Here is a 20,927-nt window from a genome sequence, read left to right as displayed (position 1 = left end):
CCTCCCATGCTTCTCATGCCACAAGCATCTTTTGCACAAGCCATCACTGCTTCCCTAAATACATCCCATTCCTCCCCCACTCCCCTTACATCCCTTATTCTCACCTTTTTCCATTCTGTACTCAGTCTTTCCTGGTACTTCCTCATGCAAGTCTCCTCCTCAAGCTCACTTACTCTGACCACTCTCTTCACCCCAACATTCTCTCTTCTTTTCTGAAAACCTCTACAAATCTTCACCTTCATCTCCACAAGATAATGATCAGACATTCCTCTAGTTGCAAATCTCAGCACATTAACATCCAAAAGTCTCTCTCTCACGCGCCTATCAATTAACACGTAATCCAATAATGCTCTCTGGTCATCTCTCCCACTTACATACGTTTTTTTTTTATTATTTTGCTTTGTCGCTGTCTCCCGCGTTTGCGAGGTAGAGCAAGGAAACAGACGAAAGAAATGGCCCAACCCACCCTCATACACAATGTATATACATACACGTCCACACACGCAAATATACATACCTATACATCTCAATGTACACATATATATACACACACAGACCCATACATATATACCCATGCACACAATTCACACTGTCTGCCCTTATTCATTTCCATCGCCACCTCGCCACACATGGAATACCATCCCCCTCCCCCCTCATGTGTGCGAGGTAGTACTAAGAAAAGATAACAAAGGCCCCATTCGTTCACACTCAGTCTCTAGCTGTCTTGCAATAATGCCCGAAACCACAGCTGCCTTTCCACATCCAGGCCCCACACAACTTTCCATGGTTTACCCCAGATGCTTCACATGCCCTGATTTAATCCACTGACAGCACGTCAACCCTGGTATACCACATCGATCCAATTTACTCTATTCCTTGCCCTCCTTTCACCCTCCTGCATGTTCAGGTCCCGATCACACAAAATCTTTCACTCCATCTTTCCACCTCCAATTTGGTCTCCCACTTCTCCTCGTTCCCTCCACCTCCGACACATATATCCTCTTGGTCAATCTTTCCTCACTCATTCTCTCCATGTGCCCAAACCATTTCAAAACACCCTCTTCTGCTCTCTCAACCACGCTCTTTTTATTTCCACACATCTCTTTTACCCTTACATTACTTACTCGATCAAACCACCTCACACCACACATTGTCCTCAAACATCTCATTTCCAGCACATCCACCCTCCTGCGCACAACTCTATCCATAGCCCATGCCTCGCAACCATACAACATACAACATTACATACGTATACTTATGTATATCTCTCTTTTTAAACCAGGTATTCCTAATCACCATTCCTTTATCAGGACATAAATCTACAAGTTCTTCAGCAACAACACTGAACACCCCGTGTACACCAATTTTTCCCTCAACTGCCACATTACTCACCTTTGCATTCAAATCACCCATCACTATAACCCGGTCTCATGCATCAAAACTACTAACACACACACTCAGCTGTTCCCAAAACACTTGCCTCTCATATATATATATATGGGTATGTTTGAGGGAATAGTGGTTCCAACAATGTTGTATGGTTGCGAGGCGTGGGCTATGGATAGAGATGTGCGCAGGAGGATGGATGTGCTGGAAATGAGATGTTTGAGGACAATGTGTGGTGTGAGGTGGTTTGATCGAGTAAGTAACGTAAGGGTAAGAGAGATGTGTGGAAATAAAAAGAGCGTGGTTGAAAGAGCAGAAGAGGGTGTTTTGAAATGGTTTGGGCACATGGAGAGAATGAGTGAGGAGAGATTGACCAAGAGGATATATGTGTCGGAGGTGGAGGGAACGAGGAGAAGAGGGAGACCAAATTGGAGGTGGAAAGATGGAGTGAAAAAGATTTTGTGTGATCGGGGCCTGAACATGCAGGAGGGTGAAAGGAGGGCAAGGAATAGAGTGAATTGGAGTCATGTGGTATACAGGGGTTGACGTGCTGTCAGTGGATTGAATCAGGGCATGTGAGGCGTCTGGGGTGAACCATGGAGAGCTGTGTGGGTATGTATATATATATATATATATATATATATATATATATATATATATATATATATATATATATACTTATAAAAACAAATGGATTTGTATGTAGCATTTATGGATCTGGAGAAGGCATATCATGGAGTTGATAGAGATGCTCTGTGGAAGGTATTAAGAGTATATGGTGTGGGAGGCAAGTTGCTAGAAGCAGTGAAAAGTTTTTATCGAGTAGGAAGAGAGGAAAGTGATTGGTTCTCAGTGAATGTCATTTTGTGGCAGGGGTGCGTGATGTCTCCATGGATGTTTAATTTGTTTATGAATTGGGTTGTTAGGGAGGTGAATGCAAGAGTTTTGGAGAGAGGGGCATGTATGCAGTCTGTTAAGGATGAGAGGGCTTGGGAATTGAGTTAGTTGTTGTTTGCTGATGATACAGTGCTGGTGGCTGATTCGGGTGAGAAACTGCAGAAGCTGGTGAATGAGTTTGGTAAAGTGTGTGAAAGAAGAAAGCTGAAAGTAAATGTGAATAAGAGCAAGGTTATTAGGTACAGTAGGGTTGAAGGACAAGTCAATTGGGAGGTAAGTTTGAATGGAGAAAAACTGGAGAAAGTTAAGTGTTTTAGATATCTGGGAGTGGATTTGGCAGCAGATGGAACCATGGAAGCAGAAGCGAGCCACAGGGTGAGGGAAGGGGCAAAGGTTCTGGGAGCGTTGAAGAATGTGTGGAAGGCGAGAACATAATTTGAAAAAGCAAAAATGAGTATGTTTGAAGGAATAGTGGTTCCAACAATGTTATATGGTTGTGAGGCATGGGCTATAGATAGTGTTGTGCGGAGCAGGGTGGATGTGTTGGAAACGAAATGTTTAAGGACAATATGTGGTGTGAGGTGGTTTGATCGAGTAAGTAATGAAAGGGTAAGAGAGATGTGTGGTAATAAAAAGAGTGTGGTTGAGAGAGCAGAAGAGGGTGTTTTGAAATGGTTTGGTCACATGGAGAGAATGAGTTAGGAAAGATTGACAAAGAGGATATATGTGGCAGAGGTGGAATGAATAAGGAGAAGTGGGAGACTAAATTGGAGGTGGAAGGATGGAGTAAAAAAGATTTTGAGTGACCGGGGCATGAACATACAGGAGGTTGAAATGCATGCAAGAACTAGAGTGAATTTGGATAAGCCATGGAAGTTTTGTGTTGTCTGGATGTGAAAAGGGAGCTGTGGTTTCGGTGGATTACACATGATAGCTAGAGACTAAGCATGAACAAATGTGGCCTTTTTTGTCCTCTCCTAGTGCTACCTCATGGGGGGGAGAATGCTATTTCATGTGTGGCGGGGTGGCGACGGGAATTGATGAAGGCAGCAAGTATGAATATATAAATGTGTATATATGTATATGTCTGTGTATGTATATGTTGAAATGTACAGGTATGTATATGTGTGTGTGTGGCATTTATGTATATACATGTGTATGTGGGTGGGTTGGGCCATGCTTTCGTCTGTTTCCTTGCACTACCTCACTAACGCAGGAGACAGCGATTATGTATAATAATATAAAAAAAATTATATATTTATTCATTATATGTATTACACATAACCCACATGGGATGCATCAAACAGAAACATACACCACTTATACATAAAATTTTGAAGAACTGGGTTTTCAAGCTTAAAGGATAGGAGGACATACTTGGGGCAGACTTGCTTTCCTGTTAAAAACTATGTAAGAACTGTTGGCTGAGATAAAAAATAATCTTGTAATATTTTCACTTTACTTTGTTTCTTTGGATTACATTCCCAAAGAAACACTACTGTATGATACTGTTCTTGTGTTGGGTGCTCAAAAAATTTCACACATAAAAAAATAATATGTGACAGTTTTCATGCAGTGCACCATGGACATGTAAACAAATGCTTGTGATGATGAGGGTTGCAAAGAATTATGAAATAACATAACATAAACCAAATAATCTTAGTTTTTTGCTTGGTTAGTATTTATGGTCACTTGTTGATTTATGTTTGTTTGAGTTGTGTAGTCATAATTTTATAACTAGTGGTGTTCCTTACAAAGTGCAAGTTGCCATTTCACAGAATTTTTTTTCTCTGATTTTGAATAGAAAGCCCCTCACTTTTGCTACAATATTGCTACTAGAAAGTAAGCCATAGGCAACAATGGATTTGAGAATTGAACTGAAATTAAGAAGCAAGAAATTGATTGTTTGACCATGGGAGAACTACTTATTGCAGTTCTGGATCAGGCATCACTAAAACCTTTGATTGCCTTATGATAACAAGTTTTGTAATTATACAGTTCAGCAGTGAAGAGCTTCATTATTTTGAAACAGAAAGTAGGACCTAGACCTGAAAAGTTCAACTATTCCCCCCAGGACTCATAAGCTTTCAGAGGAATAGTTCCCGAGGGAAGGCTTCTTGCACTAGATCTTTATATTCTTTTGCTTCTGGTTGCATAAACACTCATCTGTCAGAACAAGACAAATAAAAACCTTGATCCCTGATCCCTTAACAAGGCACCAGGAAAGACTTTTCCATACTTAATGAAAGAAATTATTTAAACCAATGTAGATACTGAGTATCATCCACAAACAGCCTAAAAGCCCTCAGAATCTACAGATAGGAAATATACTAGAGCTTAAATTTTACCCTATACCTATATCAGGTAGAATTGTATTTACTGTACATACAAGATAAAGATGTGACAGCCATAGCCAGTCAAGCCAGTAAAGTTTATCCTGAGCATTATGAACTAAGGCCAGCCAGGACAAGAGCAAAGGGAAATTTACTTATTGTGGGCTAATATTCTGGTCTGTGCTAACTTGAAGTTAAATCCAACTTAAGTAATGTCTTACTAAAAACAAACATCAATTCAGACTTTTTTCTCTGCATGACATAAAAGCTATGGTACCCCCAGCTTGGTTTTATGGCTCCAAAAACTGTGTATTGTGCTGACTAAAAAGCCTTTCCCTTTTGCTCTTAAAAACATCATTTCTCTTCGTTACTGAATTTTCTTAGGAGCCCTTGAATGACAACCAGTACAGGGTACACCAAGTGAGCATTATGGTTGGATATAAATACTTGTATCTATGAAAATCATATAAGCAATAACATGTTTGACCATAACATCTACATATGAAGTATACATTACAGCAATATATAGACTTAAAGCCTATATACTTCCAAGGCTTAGTATTATTTAAGGACACAGAGCTTGCACTGTCCTCTTTAACAGAAATTATTAAACATGAAATTACATTGTAGTCTTAATATACAGTATATATGAAAAACAGTGCTATATCACATTAACAGGTAAGAATGGGAACACACCTGTACCAAGTCCAACTTTGATTCCTCGCTTAAGAAGCTTCCTAACATCACAGTGTCCAGAGCGTATAGATAAGTTAGAGTTTGGGCAGTGAGACACCCCAACACTGCGCTCCTTCAGCTGGTTTAACTCTTCTTCCTCCATCCACACACAGTGGGCCATGATTGTCTGACCAAAGGCAAGTTATACCTCATCATGATTTCTAGATATCCTGTAATAAGATCTTATAACATGCCTAGTTACTGTAGATCTTGCGCTGAAGTGTAAAAGAATATCAGAGGATTGTATAGCCTTTTTTAGTGGATACTTTAATTTTGTATGTAGCAACAAAATGAGAATGTCGTTACATACCTTATGCTCTTAAATGAATATGAGACCACATGTGAATGGATAAAATAATACTCACTTTATGAATATGTATAATGGATCCTTTATCAGCTTAATCCTTCCCTTTCCACAGAAGTATGATATTACCAATATGTTCTGATCACATGAAAAAATTAGTGTAAATTGTCATGCAACAAGGTACTCTATAGACATGTGATGTAGCTATTCCTTTTCTTTAGGTATGTGTGACAAAATTAAGCATGGTCAATTTTGTGTACCCTGGAAAAGAATTTCTAAAAGAAACTTTATGGAGCAACAACAGAAATATTTACAAGAAAGCCAAGTGGTTGTCAATCCCAGATGAACCTCATTTGTGCAAGGAATATGGGAAATGAGAGAAACGATAAACTGTATTGGTGATTCAACAATCAAGATATGCAGTGAGCATTACACACAGGCCCTGTCATTTTGGGAAATCTTCTCATAAGTAGCTAGGTATGTATCATAGGGTGTATATTTAGCATGTCCTCATAATGTCTGGGTTATGAAATAATTTGGGTTTTAGAGAGTGAGGTTATGGGTGTAATTACTGTATATCTTCATGTCCAAAGATAACTGTAACTTTATGTATGCTCTTTACAGTCTTAAAGAAATCTAGTGCATTAATGGGATGGAATTTTTTTAACATTATGAGAAAGTCTCTTAATCTTTGTTTACTAAGATACGGTCATTTTTTAAATAGCTAACTCTCAGAGTTCGCTGTTTCTTCACTCAGGTTCTTTCATTCACCTAGTACTCTATGACTACCTCTTACAGTAACTGTTGTGTGGTGACACAAGTCTGAAAATAAGGCTTTTGTGCGTCAGGCTTTATTTAAAGAAGAAATCCAATTACTCGTTGCTGGTTGGGATATTTTATGTCTGGCACCATGGTAAAGTACTTGAAATCAACTGAACCCAATTTACCATCTCAGTCACCCTTTGTTATTGAGAGTGAAGGGATGCACTTTTGCATGCAGTCCATATGGTTCTTAATGTTTACGATATTTCTGTCTCTTTATATTTTTTCATTACCAGTTTTGATGTCTTCATGAGCCTCTGATGAACTTTTGGGTCAGTAATTTACACCAACTTAGTCTTGTCAGTCTCTTATCATTACCTGTTTTCAAGCCTGAGCAAAAGCATCCCTAATTCTGCTTTATCTCTCATTCTTACAGTGAAAGAAGCTGATAACTGATGTAGTAATATGACAACCAAACCAACTCGTAATCGTCCTCCATAAATATTTTGCGTACTATTACTGGGATTCTAGTATTTATGTACATAGAGATGGATGTCAACCAAACTATATATGGAATGATGCCAAATGTGCTGACATCTTAAGTGTCTACATATTAGTCTGTTTATGTGCTCTAGCCAATATTCATGCACTCCTCCAAAAGCAAAGGGAAGGGATTTTATCCATGTTCATTTAAAAACATGGACTTGTTTGGATAGTGCAGATCTTTCAACCATAAGGTGCATTGCCTCTTCCTGCTAAGGTACTTGACATCTGCATGATTTCATTGCAGCTTGTTATGTCCTGCCACTACAAAACTCTTAAGATAGACAATTACATCAACACCTTTGCAATTGCCTGTCTGTCTGTTTGTGGAAACATTCTTATTAGCATCATATCCCAAACACAGTATGTAAACTTTTTACTTTTACCATAGAGAACTCCTGTTGAGGTGATGAACAGGTTAGATTTTTGGTCTTTCAGAAATTTGCAGCCAACGACCAGGGAGGTATATTACCGGTACTACCCACCTGGGTATCAGGAGGGTTAGTGACAGCTGCATAGTGAGTCAGCATTTCGCTGATCGTCAGATTGCATTATTCTGACCCAGATAGCTGTCTTTTCTTTCTGCCTCACCCACATGTGGACTACTGGCATTCTATCCACAGACATACAATCTCTCCTTCTCGCGCATAATGTTTGACAATGCTTTACCTCACACAGATCATTCTTCATAACTCCAGATTTTCCTGTGGTGAGTGCTATGTGCTAGCCTCTGCAAAGACTGCACTAGAGTTGCCCTATGTCAGTGGTCTGTTAAGGGTGTGGCATTAAAGGCTAAGAAGCAGCACTGGAGTTCATTAGTTGTAAAGACTTTATTACCATGGCCACCCCCTTGAGGAAGTTCCAGAAGGGAACAGGCATCAGAGATACAGATAGCAGATAGATAGGTTAAGAAAATTATATTTCTGCAAGTGACATAACCCTGGGGGTTAGTTCAAAATGGGGAAGTTCAAAATGATAACGTGTTGAAATAGGAAAAGACAGATTTCAATGCAAAAAATTTTTGCATTTTATGTAACTTAGCATAAGTTACACTGATATATAAAGATGAAAGTGCTCCAGGAACATCTAGTGCAGGACACATTAAAGCTCCTACATCTCTAATTTCATTCTGATCTAGTTGAAGCTGTTGGTAGAGTACGTTATAAGCCTCTTACCTTTTCCCCAAGGAGTCCTGTGCTGTCATAGACATCAGTGTAAGACTTATTAGAAGGGAAGAGCTCTTTAATCCAGGCAATCTCTGGCTTTGTTTCACACAAGTGACTTTGGATATGACAGTCATATTTTGCTGCTAACTGGCCTAGACCTTTCAGTTGCTCAAGAGGACAAGTAATTCCAAATCGTGGTGTTATAATGGGCTGCACCAGTGGTGACTGAAAGCAGACAGAAAGATTTAAACTTTAATACCACATACAGGATCATGGAAATGGATGTTATAAACCTTTAAGATAATCATTATATAAATGATGCTAGACACTGATAAATGGAAAATTTTAAGTAAAAGAAAACCTACCAAAACAGCTCATGCCCAGCCATTTAGGTTAAGTAGGATTTTTGAGTCAGAGGTCTCCTCTCACATCTCTTTCAGTCCTACTTGCAGTAAAAAAGTTGTCTTCCTAAGCTTGAATTTTCACAAAATTTGAAATATTGAATCAATCATTATGAACAGTAACCCAGTTGAATGTAGTGCTGCAGAAATGCAATTTATACCTTTGACTGTTTCTAAATCTCACGAATACAGTATTTGGTTTCAGAACATTACAGTTCAAACCTGCAGTAAGAAAATTGTGTTGGGCATAACTACATCCACTGCTTCATCTTAGAAACAACACATAATGCACAGCTCTAAAGCTGGGGATACTGTGTGGGTGCGGCAGTTATTTTTCTCGTAAGCAGCTGTTCCATATTTAAATGGATTCTCTCTCCCCCAGTGTGGAGCACAGCATCTTCTCCACCTCTCTCTGAGTCAGAGTGAAATTAGAATAGTTCTGCCTTTATCTATCCCTTTCCATATGTTTGATGGTGATGCTTAGTGTTTGTTCTGTTGGTAATACTATATTTTGTATGCTACTCTCTTGAGTTGTCTGCATTTGGTCCTGCCACCTGTAACGTAATATGTCACTGCTTCTCATAGTTTTTGTGTGCAGACCACACACACACACAAGAAATGACCACTATTATGCCTCCTACCTTCCTCATACAGCAAAGCTGTGGAATTCTCTTCCTTCTTTTGTCTTTCCTTATTCCTACAATCTTTCTTGTTTCAAATTTTTTGTCTGCACACCCCTAAGTAGCTCTTATTTTATCTCTTCATTTTTTTCACATTTTGTTATTCCTTTCATTTAAGATAGGCAAGCTTAGGGCATGTTTTCCCCCTGCCATGTCATTTAGTTAATAATAAAAGGCCACTTCAACCCAGCGTGTCAGACATTTAAACCCTGGTGCAACACCTGGCCATATAATTCTTGGCACACTGCTACCATTGAAAGCCACTCTATCATCCTTCACTCTCTTTTTCCTCGACTGCTTGGAGATCGATTCTTCCTCAGATGATATATTCAAAATCACTCCTAGTCTCCTAATATGTTCATTACAGAAGATTGTGTGAGGGGAGTGCACAGTGCTTTCCATGATAGTTTCTTGTGGGTGACTAAACCTTGTGGATATTTCTGCAAACTAGGGACAGTTGCAATTGATATATGTCATCCATACATAACTATCATAAGCACAGGAGCCATTGGTAGGAACCAATGGACCTTAGGACCCCACTGAAAATTGTATACTCAGTTTGATTGAGACTGCATGGTACAACTGAAGAAACCTCAAAACCCATCTCAAATTTTCAAGCTCCAAAAGATATTGAATTAAGCAACATTAGAATGTTCTTCAAGGTGGGATAGGGATGCCCACTGTTCATACAGTGGACATAAGATCATACAGGAGATATCTGTCAAGCTCATTTTCCACATTTGATTGAATTGCATAGTCCCCATCTCTTGTCTCCCACTGAGTTAGATCATGGGATTTCAGGAGTGATGTGCATATTTGACATCATAAAGTGACACTTGTCTCATGCCATATTCACCCTACAGCACTCTCATACTTGTGCCTTTTCCAGTTTATATAAAGTCTCCGTGTTTTGTAAATGTAAGTAATTTTTTGTCCTGTCTTTCTCACCAAACCAAAAGGCTTATTTGGTGTAACAGTTATGTTTCATGCTTATTTCATGCACTAATTATGCCAAACGAATATGAGAATACAGTCATTCTGCTACTGAAGATGACAATCTTTGGGCACTAGCTTATGAATTGAAGCTGACTGTGTGCGACATAGGAGATGGTATATCAGGTCCAGAAGAGAGTGGCAACCAATTACAGCATCCCTGTTGGGTCATAGGTTGTAACTGCCCCCTAAATTGAAAAGCGATGAGGAAAGGGAGACTTGATCACTTCCTTAAAATGTTTAAAACAGTTTGACAGTCTTGATGGTGGAAAGGTCTTTGTAAAATGCATAGAAAATAATCAAGCAACTCACTCAAACAAGTGTGAAATACTTTTTGTAGTGTCAGACTAGTGGATGAAATTGTGAATCTTAATTTTTTTTCAGGTGCTCTATGAATGCTTGTGTGTTTTCAGGAAGTTGGGAAAGGCTGTCATAGTCCTTCCCCATTCTGTTATTATTTTTTGGTATTCATTTTCTGCAAGTTATTTTTATTTTATTGCTGTGCTTGATGGTTTCTTTGATCAAATTTACATATTCTTTTACCTTTATGCTAGAAATAAACATACATATGAAGATGAAAGCTGGCAAGGCAGTAGGTTTGGATGGTATTGCAGTGGAATTTATTAAAAAAGAGGGTGACTGTATTGTTGACTGGTTGGTAAGGTTATTTAATGTATGTATGACTCATGGTGAGGTGCCTGAGGATTGGCGGAATGCGTGCATAGTGCCATTGTACAAAGGCAAAGGGGATAAGAGTGAGTGCTCAAATTACAGAGGTATAAGTTTGTTGAGTATTCCTGGTGAATTATATGGGAGGGTATTGATTGAGAGGGTGAAGGCATGTACAGAGCATCAGATTGGGGAAGAGCAGTGTGGTTTCAGAAGTGGTAGAGGATGCATGGATCAGGTGTTTGCTTTGAAGAATGTATGTGAGAAATACTTAGAAAAGCAAATGGATTTGTATGTAGCATTTATGGATCTGGAGAAGGCATATGATAGAGTTGATAGAGATGCTCTGTGGAAGGTATTAAGAATATATGGTGTGGGAGGAAAGTTGTTAGAAGCAGTGAAAAGTTTTTATCGAGGATGTAAGGCATGTGTACGTGTAGGAAGAGAGGAAAGTGATTGGTTCTCAGTGAATGTAGGTTTGCGGCAGGGGTGTGTGATGTCTCCATGGTTGTTTAATTTGTTTATGGATGGGGTTGTTAGGGAGGTAAATGCAAGAGTTTTGGAAAGAGGGGCAAGTATGAAGTCGGTTGGGGATGAGAGAGCTTGGGAAGTGAGGCAGTTGTTGTTCGCTGATGATACAGCGCTGGTGGCTGATTCATGTGAGAAACTGCAGAAGCTGGTGACTGAGTTTGGTAAAGTGTGTGAAAGAAGAAAGTTAAGAGTAAATGTGAATAAGAGCAAGGTTATTAGGTACAGTAGGGTTGAGGGTCAAGTCAATTGGGAGGTGAGTTTGAATGGAGAAAAACTGGAGGAAGTGAAGTGTTTTAGATATCTGGGAGTGGATCTGGCAGCGGATGGAACCATGGAAGCGGAAGTGGATCATAGGGTGGGGGAGGGGGCGAAAAATTCTGGGGGCCTTGAAGAATGTGTGGAAGTCGAGAACATTATCTTGGAAAGCAAAAATGGGTATGTTTGAAGGAATAGTGGTTCCAACAATGTTGTATGGGTACGAGGCGTGGGCTATGGATAGAGTTGTGCGCAGGAGGATGGATGTGCTGGAAATGAGATGTTTGAGGACAATGTGTGGTGTGAGGTGGTTTGATCGAGTGAGTAACGTAAGGGTAAGAGAGATGTGTGGAAATAAAAAGAGCGTGGTTGAGAGAGCAGAAGAGGCTGTTTTGAAGTGGTTTGGTCACATGGAGAGAATGAGTGAGGAAAGATTGACCAAGAGGATATATGTGTCGGAGGTGGAGGGAACGAGGAGAAGAGGGAGACCAAATTGGAGGTGGAAAGATGGAGTGAAAAAGATTTTGTGTGATCGGGGCCTGAACATGCAGGAGGGTGAAAGGAGGGCAAGGAATAGAGTGAATTGGAGCGATGTGGTATACCGGGGTTGACGTGCTGTCAGTGGATTGAATCGGGGCATGTGAAGCGTCTGGGGTGAACCATGGAAAGCTGTGTAGGTATGTATATTTGCGTGTGTGGACGTATGTATATACATGTGTATGGGGGGGTTGGGCCATTTCTTTCGTCTGTTTCCTTGCGCTACCTCGCAAACGCGGGAGACAGCGACAAAGTATAATAATAATATAAAAAAAATGAATAATATGTAAGACTGCAGCATGTTCTACCAGATAATTGCTTATTGAATTTTACTGGTAAACCAGAACTAGATCATCACCCTTCCAGAAACATCCTGCCAGTGCTTTTATGTGAAAGTACAGTGCTAGCTTGGTATCTTCTTGCCAAGAAAGAAGACATTGAAAAGCCAAAGGACAGAGAAAAAATTAGTTCCTAAGACAAGAGATGCACTAAAGGAGTTGCATAATAATTATGTAAGGTGAAGATGGAACAGGCTAAAGCTAGACTGAAAATACTGAAGAACTAAAATGGCTCACCTGTTTGTTGGCAATATAGCAGATTAATTCCTCTGTCTCTGCAAGTGATTCTTCAATGCTTGATTCCTGGTAATACTCGGGGCAGTTAACTATCATATTTACCTTACCAACAAGGGCTCGCTGTCCCCTTGCATGCACCACATCAGCTAAGACTTTGGATGCTGGCAGGTGGAGACTGGCAAAGTAGGAGGCAGTTGTGGTGCCATTCCGCACTATGCGCTCCTGCAGATATATCAGATTCAGTCCAAACACACATGGCATATTTGCATTATCTCATGTATTTTTTTTGTTTTAATGAAGGCTGAGACTTACCACAACCCTGGTGTAGACATTCCTTGCCAACTTGACATCAGAGAACATGGCCTCCATAGGGAAGGTGTAGTTATTCAGCCATGACAACAGGGGCAGGTCAAATTTAACCCCATTGTTGGGGAACTGTGGAGCATGTATGTGTGTATCTATCATCCCAGGCATCATAAACTGGCTTGAAGTTAAAAATGTGAGATGCATTAAGCATAATGTAAAGTGAGTAACTTTTATTTCAAGGTTATAATCATAACATCAGTTAACCATTGGACCATAAGTTGTGGTAATATGATTTGACCAAATTATATTGGGTATAACTCTGAATGTTACCATTCAACTTCAGCATGCCATTATCTTACTTTGTATTCTGGTTGATGAAAAAAGTAATAGTTTAAGACCCTAAGGAAGAGAGAATTTCTTGTAAGTAGCCAAGTAGCAAAATTGCTTGACTAAGCAGACTGCCCAAAGACAGAGTTGTCTTCAAAAAGGATAATTTCAAGAAAAATTGTATATTTTTTCCTGTTAGCTGAGTTGGTATGAGCAATTGAATGCCCTAAACAAGACCATCTCACTACCACTCTCTCGCAGAAGCAGGGGGTAGCAATGCCATTTTCTGTAGGGCAGGAGGATGACAGAAATAGGTGAAGGCAGGCAAGCATGAATGAGTATACATGTATATGCCTGTGTATGTGTATGTATATATTGATATGTATATGTTATTATATATAATACTTTGTCACTGTCTCCCGCGTTAGTGAGGTAGCGCAAGGAAACAGATGAAAGAATGGCCCAACCCACCCACATACACATGTATATACATACACATCCATACACGCAAATACACATACCTATACATCTCAACGTATACATATATATACACACACACAGACATATACATGTACATAATTCATACTGTCTGCCCTTATTCATTTCCATCGCCACCCCGCCACACATGAAATAACAACCCCCTCCCCCCCTCATGTGTGCGAGGTAGCGCTAGGAAAGGACAACAAAGGTCACATTCATTCACACTCAGTCTCTAGCTGTCATATATAATGCACCGAAACCATAGCTTCCTTTCCACATCCAGGCCCCACAAAACTTTCCATGGTTTACCCCAGAAGCTTCACATGCCCTGGTTCAGACCAATGACAGCACATCGACCTGGTATACCACATCGTTCCAGTTCAATCTATTCCTTGCACGCCTTTTGCCCTCCTGCATGTTCAGGGCGCGATCACTCAAAATCTTTTTCACTCCATCTTTCCACCTCCAGTTTGGTCTCCCACTTCTCCTCGTTTCCTCCACCTCTGACACATATATCCTCTTGGTCAATCTTTCCTCACTCTTTCTCTCCATGTGACCAAACCATTTCAAAACACCCTCTTCTGCTCTCTCAGCCACACTCTTTTTATTACCACACATCTCTCTTACCGTTTCACTACTTACTCGATCAAACCACCCCACACCACATATTGTACTCAAACATCTCATTTCCAACACATCCACCCTCCTCTGCACAACTCTATCTACAGCCCATGCCTTGCAACCATATAACATTGGTGGAACAACTATTCCTTCAAACGTACCCATTTTTGCTTTCCAAGATAATGTTCTCGCCTTCCACACATTTTTCAGTGCTTCCAGAACTTTCGCACCCTCCCCCACCCTGTGACTCACTTCCGCTTCCATGGTTCTATCCGCTGCCAAATCCACTCCCAGTTATCTAAGGCACTTCACTTCCTCCAGTTTCTCTCCATTCAAACTTACCTCCCAGTTCACTTGTCCCTCAACCCTACTGTACCTAATATCCTTGCTCTTATTCACATTTACTCTCGGCTTTCTTCTTTCACACACTTTACCAAACTCAGTCACCAGCTTCTGCAGTTTCTCACTCGAATCAGCCACCAGCACTGTATCATCAGTGAACAACAACTGACTCACTTCCCAAGCCCTCTCATCCACAACAGACTGCATACTTGCCCCTTTCTCCAAAACTCTTGCATTCACCTACCTAAGAACCCCATTGATAAAAAAATTAAACAACCATGGAGACACTGGGTGGGGAAGGGGTGAAGGTTCTGGAAGCATTGAAAAATATGTGGAAGGTGAGAACATTATCTTGGAGACAAAACTGGGTATGTTTGAAGGAATAGTGGTTCCAACAATGTTATATGGATGCGAGACGTAGGCTATAGATAGGATTGTATGAAGAAGGGTGGATGTGTTGGAAATGAAATGTTTGAGGACAATATGTGGTGTGAGGTGGTTTGATCAAGTAAGTAATGAAAGGGTAAGAGAGATGTGTGGTAATAGATAGAGTGTGGTTGAGAGAGCAGAAGATGGTGTGTTGAAATGGTTTGGAAATATGAAGAGAATGAATGAGGAAAGATAGACAAAAAGGATATATGTGTCAGAGGTTGAAGAGAGAAGTGGGAGACTGAATTGAAGGTGGAAGGATGGAGTGAAAAAGATTTCGAGCGATCGAGGCTTGAACGTACAGGAGGGTGAAAGGCATGCAAGGAATGGAGAGAATTGGAATGATGTGGCTGTCACTAACTGGAATTTAAAACTAATCTTAAACAAGATTTTGGGGGCTTTCTAGCTAGATAAATTTTAATTGTTTTAGAAAAGGTTTGATGTATCAGTTTGTATGGATATTACTTTGCATGGATTACTAAGACTTGTTTATTTACATTTAGGTTTGAATAGATTATTATGTTTTTAATTCTCAGTTATGTATTTATTTTATGTGTTGTCTAGTATGTATATGCATATAGTGTATTTGATTGTGGCTGGTTAACAACTTGCAAAATTATTCCTACTTTAGTCATTTAGCTCAGGGCTTTCTCATTTTCAGCTGTAGTTGCATGTTGGCGTTAAGACAATCCATATATGCTAACATATAATAGAATCCTTAAAATCTTTTATAGCCATAGACTAGTGACTATCATATCTAGCTAGCACACTTGCATCAGAAGTTTTAATCCTTGATCTTGTTGAATATTGTGTGTCTTTGGAATTGTAAATGTATTGGACATGTATGAGTCTCTGCAAAGACTGCACTAGACTTGCCATCTGCCAATGATCTGTTAAGGGTGAGGCACTAAAGGCTAAGAAGTGGCACTGGAGTTCAGTTACGGAAACTATTGCTGTGGCCACCCCCTTGAGGGATTTCCAAAAGGAAACAGGCATCAAAGATTAAGATAGATATGTATGAAAAAATACACTCACACACACATAAAGGCATTAATGGACTTCATTTCCAAGTGGTTGCATCATGAGTTTGAAGTCACCTTCCATTAGATTGGATCATCATCGTTGGACAATAAGGGCTGCAGTTTCATTGAAAAACCTCTCACTCTACTTAAGACAATTGTTAACCTACTACTGACTGTAGTACAGCCTTGAAACTTTAAGAACCTGTAAAAGTGTGCTGTAAGATTGAAATTAGTTATATGTATATAAGATGATGAAAATCTGATTCTCTGCATAACAAATGTACCAAAAGTTATAGGTGAAAAAAAGGAAATTTGCAAGATCTTTCATACTTTACATAATCAGGCAAAGCAACAAGAAATTGAATAAATTAGATAATATATATTGAGAGCTCTGAGTGTGGTGTTAGTGAGGTGATCTGAGGTAGCCTAAGTAATCTAATCCAACCTGACCTGTCAATTTTATGAGTAGGTATGTACCTTCATAAGTTATATCAGTAATGAACTTACCCTATGTAAAATGCCAACAGCTTATATATTTTGTTTTGAATGGTACCTGCACTTTGAATGTCATCCTAAAAAGGAATTATGTAAAAAAAAAAAAAAGAGAGACCACCCAGAAAGAACATCTTTAACCGCATGAAAAGGAAAAGAAAATCAACAGTTGATATATTTTTTGAGCCAAATATAAAAAAAAGACATCACTAAGAGAAAAAGATAGGTTGTCATGTTTTCTATGGATCACGAAATGTGTTACCTGATGAATTACAGAGTTGCAACAATTTTTGGTGGAGGAGAAATCTGAGAGTCAAGGAAAAGTAGTATCCTGACATGCCAGGTTTCTTACCCAAACTGTCCTCATAACACAATTCTAAAACCATAGATTGGATAAAGGAATAATCAGACAGGAAGAGATGTATGACTTTCTATCCACAGCAATAATCTCTGCTTTACACATGGTAGAAACAGAAGCATCGCCCCAAAATAATGCCATGCTCAAGCTCACTCGCTAAAGTTTCCATGAAAAGGAAATATTTCGTTTGCTCTGTTGTATCATAAACTTTGATGGAACATAACAGATTCTATAAGACTACCTTAAAGGAATATATTAATATTCTTATTTTCAATGATCCCTAATGATGCCTGTGGTCATATCTGCAAAGTCAGCATTTACAGTAGTCATGTATCTGGAGTCAGGATGTACCTTGAGGTCATGTACCTGTAGTCAGCATGTACTCTGGGGTTACCATGTACCTATGGTTAGCACATCCCTTAGGGTCATCCTGCAGCTATGGTCAGTATGTACCCTGGGGTCATGTTGTACCTGTGGTCAGCACATACCCTGGGGTCATGTAGGTGATGCAGGAGTCTGGAAAGCCATACTTGGCTCTGAGCTGCCCTAATTTATTCACTACCTCCACAAATTCTATCTGAAAACAAACATGTAGTTAATTTTAAAGAATCCATTTTCAAAATCAGTGATTGATATAGTAAATTTTTTTTTCATCGAAGCTGAGCATAAGTGGCCCGCTAGAAATAAAAGGAAAGCCCATTCTTATGTTCAGCCTTGAGAATATATTCTACATGTTCGATGTAAAATTTCTGGATACAGTATAATCAAGAATCATAATCAACATTTTAGATGGTGATTAGAGAATTGTAAAGATTATCAGAAAAGACTGTATGAAGAGCTTTGCATGAAAGGAGTTTGCTCTGCTGTTATGGACATCCACCATTATATGTGTGTGGAAGTCTTTTACCTAATAATGCAAACGAGGAGTCATACCTACTGGCAATTATATTTTAGCATAGAGGAGACACAGTCATACTCTGTAAGCAAAAGTTCACATTTATGTTGAGAGTGTCTGAGACTGTTAGCTTGTTGACTTGTTTACCTTGATTCTGAGGATAACAGGACCATCTGTGTACACAAGTTTACCTGAAAATTGAGTATGAGTAGGGCAGTGTTTGTAATCAAGAGATCATTTTGTCGTGATGATCAGAGTTACATCTATGAGCAACCTTATCTGTGTTAAGACGTCCAAGGCTTTTCCGGGAGCAAGTTTACCTAATTGCTGAGAATGCCTAGGAACATGTCTTTGGGTAAGAGTTTACTCAGAGTCATGTTACCTGGTCATTCAGGAAGTGAGAGGAGTGTTTAACTTGCAGATGGGAATATTCATGTCTGTTTTTAAGAAAATAGATGTATGTTTGTATTCAGGATTCCCAAAGTCATACATATGCATGAGTTTCTCTTGTTACTGAAGATATCTAAGGAAGAGTTTATGGTGCTGCAAAAGCACAGTGCTATATCTCTGCTGTTATGGATGCCCAGGTACATTTTTCTGAACAGGTTTATCTTGCATATGAGGAAATCCAGGATCATAATTATAGACTTGTGAGTTTACAGTACTACTAAGACCAAGTGTGAAAACCAGAGTCTACTGTAGTACAGAGGATGCTCAGACATAAGTTAGCATTTCCCTTTGTTTACCTTGTCTATAAGAATGAGTATACCTTTTTATAAACATGAGTTTTGTCTTTTCATGTGTATGAGTACATCTTTTCTATAAGCATGAGTATACCTTGCCATTGAGGATGCCCAGAGCCATGTCTGTGAGAATGACCATGGGAGACTCCCGGGTGGCATGAACGAAGGTCCCAACAAACACCTTCATAGTGTCCTTTTCATCCTGCAAAAGGTGAATGTGAATAATCAACTGCATTCCACTGATGAAGGCAAAGTGGCAAAGATTATATCTGTTTATGAATTAAATATTTCCCAACATTATGATGCTTGCAGATTCACCTCTTAGAAAAATCCTGCTAACATTTTTTGTTGACAGTGATAATGGTATTATAATAGACATTTAGTCCAGAAATATACAATATATTGCAGACAAAAGAATGGAAAACATGATGGCTGAATGTATGAATAGTCATACAGATATATGTGTGGGTATGTGTTACTGGTTCCACCTGCAAGAGGTTACACCATGAACAAGATGTCACCTTAGATGAGGTTAATAACAGAAGTGATGTAGTATTTAAATGACTTCATAGTTTGTATTAATATTGCAACTGTAAGTCAGTACAAAGAGTTGACTGATAAACCCATTTGAATTGGCTTCATCCATAATAGGTCCCATATAGGATTAAGCTGTAAAATGTTAATACAGGTGAGAATTTGTTCACATTACAAAGAAAATTCTTCTGGAAGAATATTCAGGTAGAATACATGACCATTCATAAAGGAGAGACACCATGTGAATGTTCACAGCATCAAAAGACTTTCTCCCAGAGGGGTCACATAGTGTAGCAACATAGCTATTCATACAGGAGAAAAACTATGCAAATGTTTACAGTGCTAAAAGACTTTTTCTTAGAGGGGTCACTTAGTGTAACAACATAGCTATTCATACAGGAGAGAAACCATGTAAATGTTCACAGTGCCAAAAGGCTGTCTCATAGATGGGTCTCATAGTGTAGCAGCATAGCTATTCATACAGGAGAGAAGACATGTGAACAGAACTGTTCCTCAGTCATATTCAAAGCCTCTTATGGATGACATGAAATTTATGAAGTTTGTTATGAATAAAGACAATAAAAATCCTTCTAAGGTATTCTTTGATTTCAAACAGTAACGAGACAACTTCGACATCAGATAATGAACTTGACTGTGAATCTCCAAATTGAATGTGATATCTAGTGTGCTCATGGAGAAGACTTGTGCTATCATTATCACATTCCTGTATATTAAGTAGAGAAAAGTTTTTGTTAAAATCAATTTGTGGGTGTATACCAATACAGTAACTCAGTTTTATGATAGTTATTAAATCTATAGTGAGTACGACGGATATTTCTATTATTTTACTAATGATTTTACCTGTATGAATAATGTTTGTGGACATGGAACTAGTTGCACCACTGATGTGTGGATATGAAATCCAAATGTATATAGTTCACTTTAGGTCAGAAGTACAAGCAGTAGTGACGAATACCTTTTGTTGTATGGTTGGGATTAGAAGAATAGGTTGAATGAGGTTTGGGGGCAAAGGTTATGTGATTTGAAAAAGCCATCAGAAAGGTACATGGATAAAAGTCTGAAAATTATATGGTCATGTATCATATAATCATCTAACACATTCAATAAATCTTCAAATACTCACTCCATCTCCGTCTCACATCACCACTTCTTGTTATTACCTCCCCATTACCCCCTCTTCTTCAATGTTCCCATTTGTTCTCTTGTCTTATGCACTTCCCAAGCTCACTTACTCTCACCACTCTCTTCACCCCAACATTCTCTCTTGTTTTCTGAAAGCCTCTAAAAATCTTCACCTTCGCCTCCACAAGATCATGATCAGACATCCCTCCAGTTGTACCTCTCAGCACATTAACATCCAAAAGGCTCTCTTTCACGCATCTATCAATTAATACATAATCCAATAATGCTCTCTGGCTATCTTTCCTACTTACATACATACACTTATGTATATCTCTTTTTAAACCAGGTATTCCCAATCACCAGTCTTTTTTCAGCACACAAATCTACAAGCTCTTCACCATTTCCATTTACAACAGTGAACACCCCATGTACATAAATTATTCCCTCAGCCGCCACATTACTCACCTT

The 20,927-nt window shown here is 39.1% G+C and overlaps 2 protein-coding genes across 13 annotated transcripts in view; one reads left to right on the top strand and one right to left on the bottom strand.

Moving 5' to 3' along the window:
• LOC139764864 (guanine deaminase-like) overlaps positions 1-20,927 on the bottom strand; it is a 55,921-nt gene that overhangs the window by 16,026 nt on the left and 18,968 nt on the right. For 5 of the 8 annotated variants that reach the window (XM_071691887.1, XM_071691889.1, XM_071691883.1 and 2 more), the window contains exons 3-8: positions 18,877-18,984; positions 17,633-17,721; positions 13,080-13,251; positions 12,768-12,989; positions 8,136-8,351; positions 5,313-5,478 (exon numbers count right to left, since the gene is read on the bottom strand). In XM_071691887.1, the coding sequence (XP_071547988.1) occupies positions 5,313-5,478; positions 8,136-8,351; positions 12,768-12,989; positions 13,080-13,251; positions 17,633-17,721; positions 18,877-18,984 (973 nt within the window). The remainder of the gene's footprint in view (positions 1-5,312; positions 5,479-8,135; positions 8,352-12,767; positions 12,990-13,079; positions 13,252-17,632; positions 17,722-18,876; positions 18,985-20,927) is intronic. The other 3 variants (XM_071691890.1, XM_071691891.1, XM_071691885.1) reach the window with 2 other exon arrangements.
• LOC139764861 (solute carrier family 2, facilitated glucose transporter member 3-like) overlaps positions 1-20,927 on the top strand; it is a 252,485-nt gene that overhangs the window by 223,365 nt on the left and 8,193 nt on the right. For 4 of the 5 annotated variants that reach the window (XM_071691879.1, XM_071691880.1, XM_071691878.1 and 1 more), the window contains 2 exons: positions 5,295-5,488; positions 5,877-6,306. In XM_071691879.1, coding sequence (XP_071547980.1) covers positions 5,295-5,333 — 39 coding nt within the window. In that variant the 3' untranslated portion in view covers positions 5,334-5,488; positions 5,877-6,306. Of the gene's footprint in view, positions 1-5,294; positions 5,489-5,876; positions 6,307-20,927 lie in introns of those variants that run through there. The other variant, XM_071691877.1, reaches the window with a different exon arrangement.

This window comes from Panulirus ornatus, chromosome 51, assembly GCF_036320965.1.
Source record: "Panulirus ornatus isolate Po-2019 chromosome 51, ASM3632096v1, whole genome shotgun sequence".
NCBI lineage: Eukaryota > Metazoa > Arthropoda > Malacostraca > Decapoda > Palinuridae > Panulirus > Panulirus ornatus.
The sequence above is the reverse complement of the archived record's forward strand: the minus strand, read 5'-3'. Positions and strand labels throughout refer to the sequence as shown.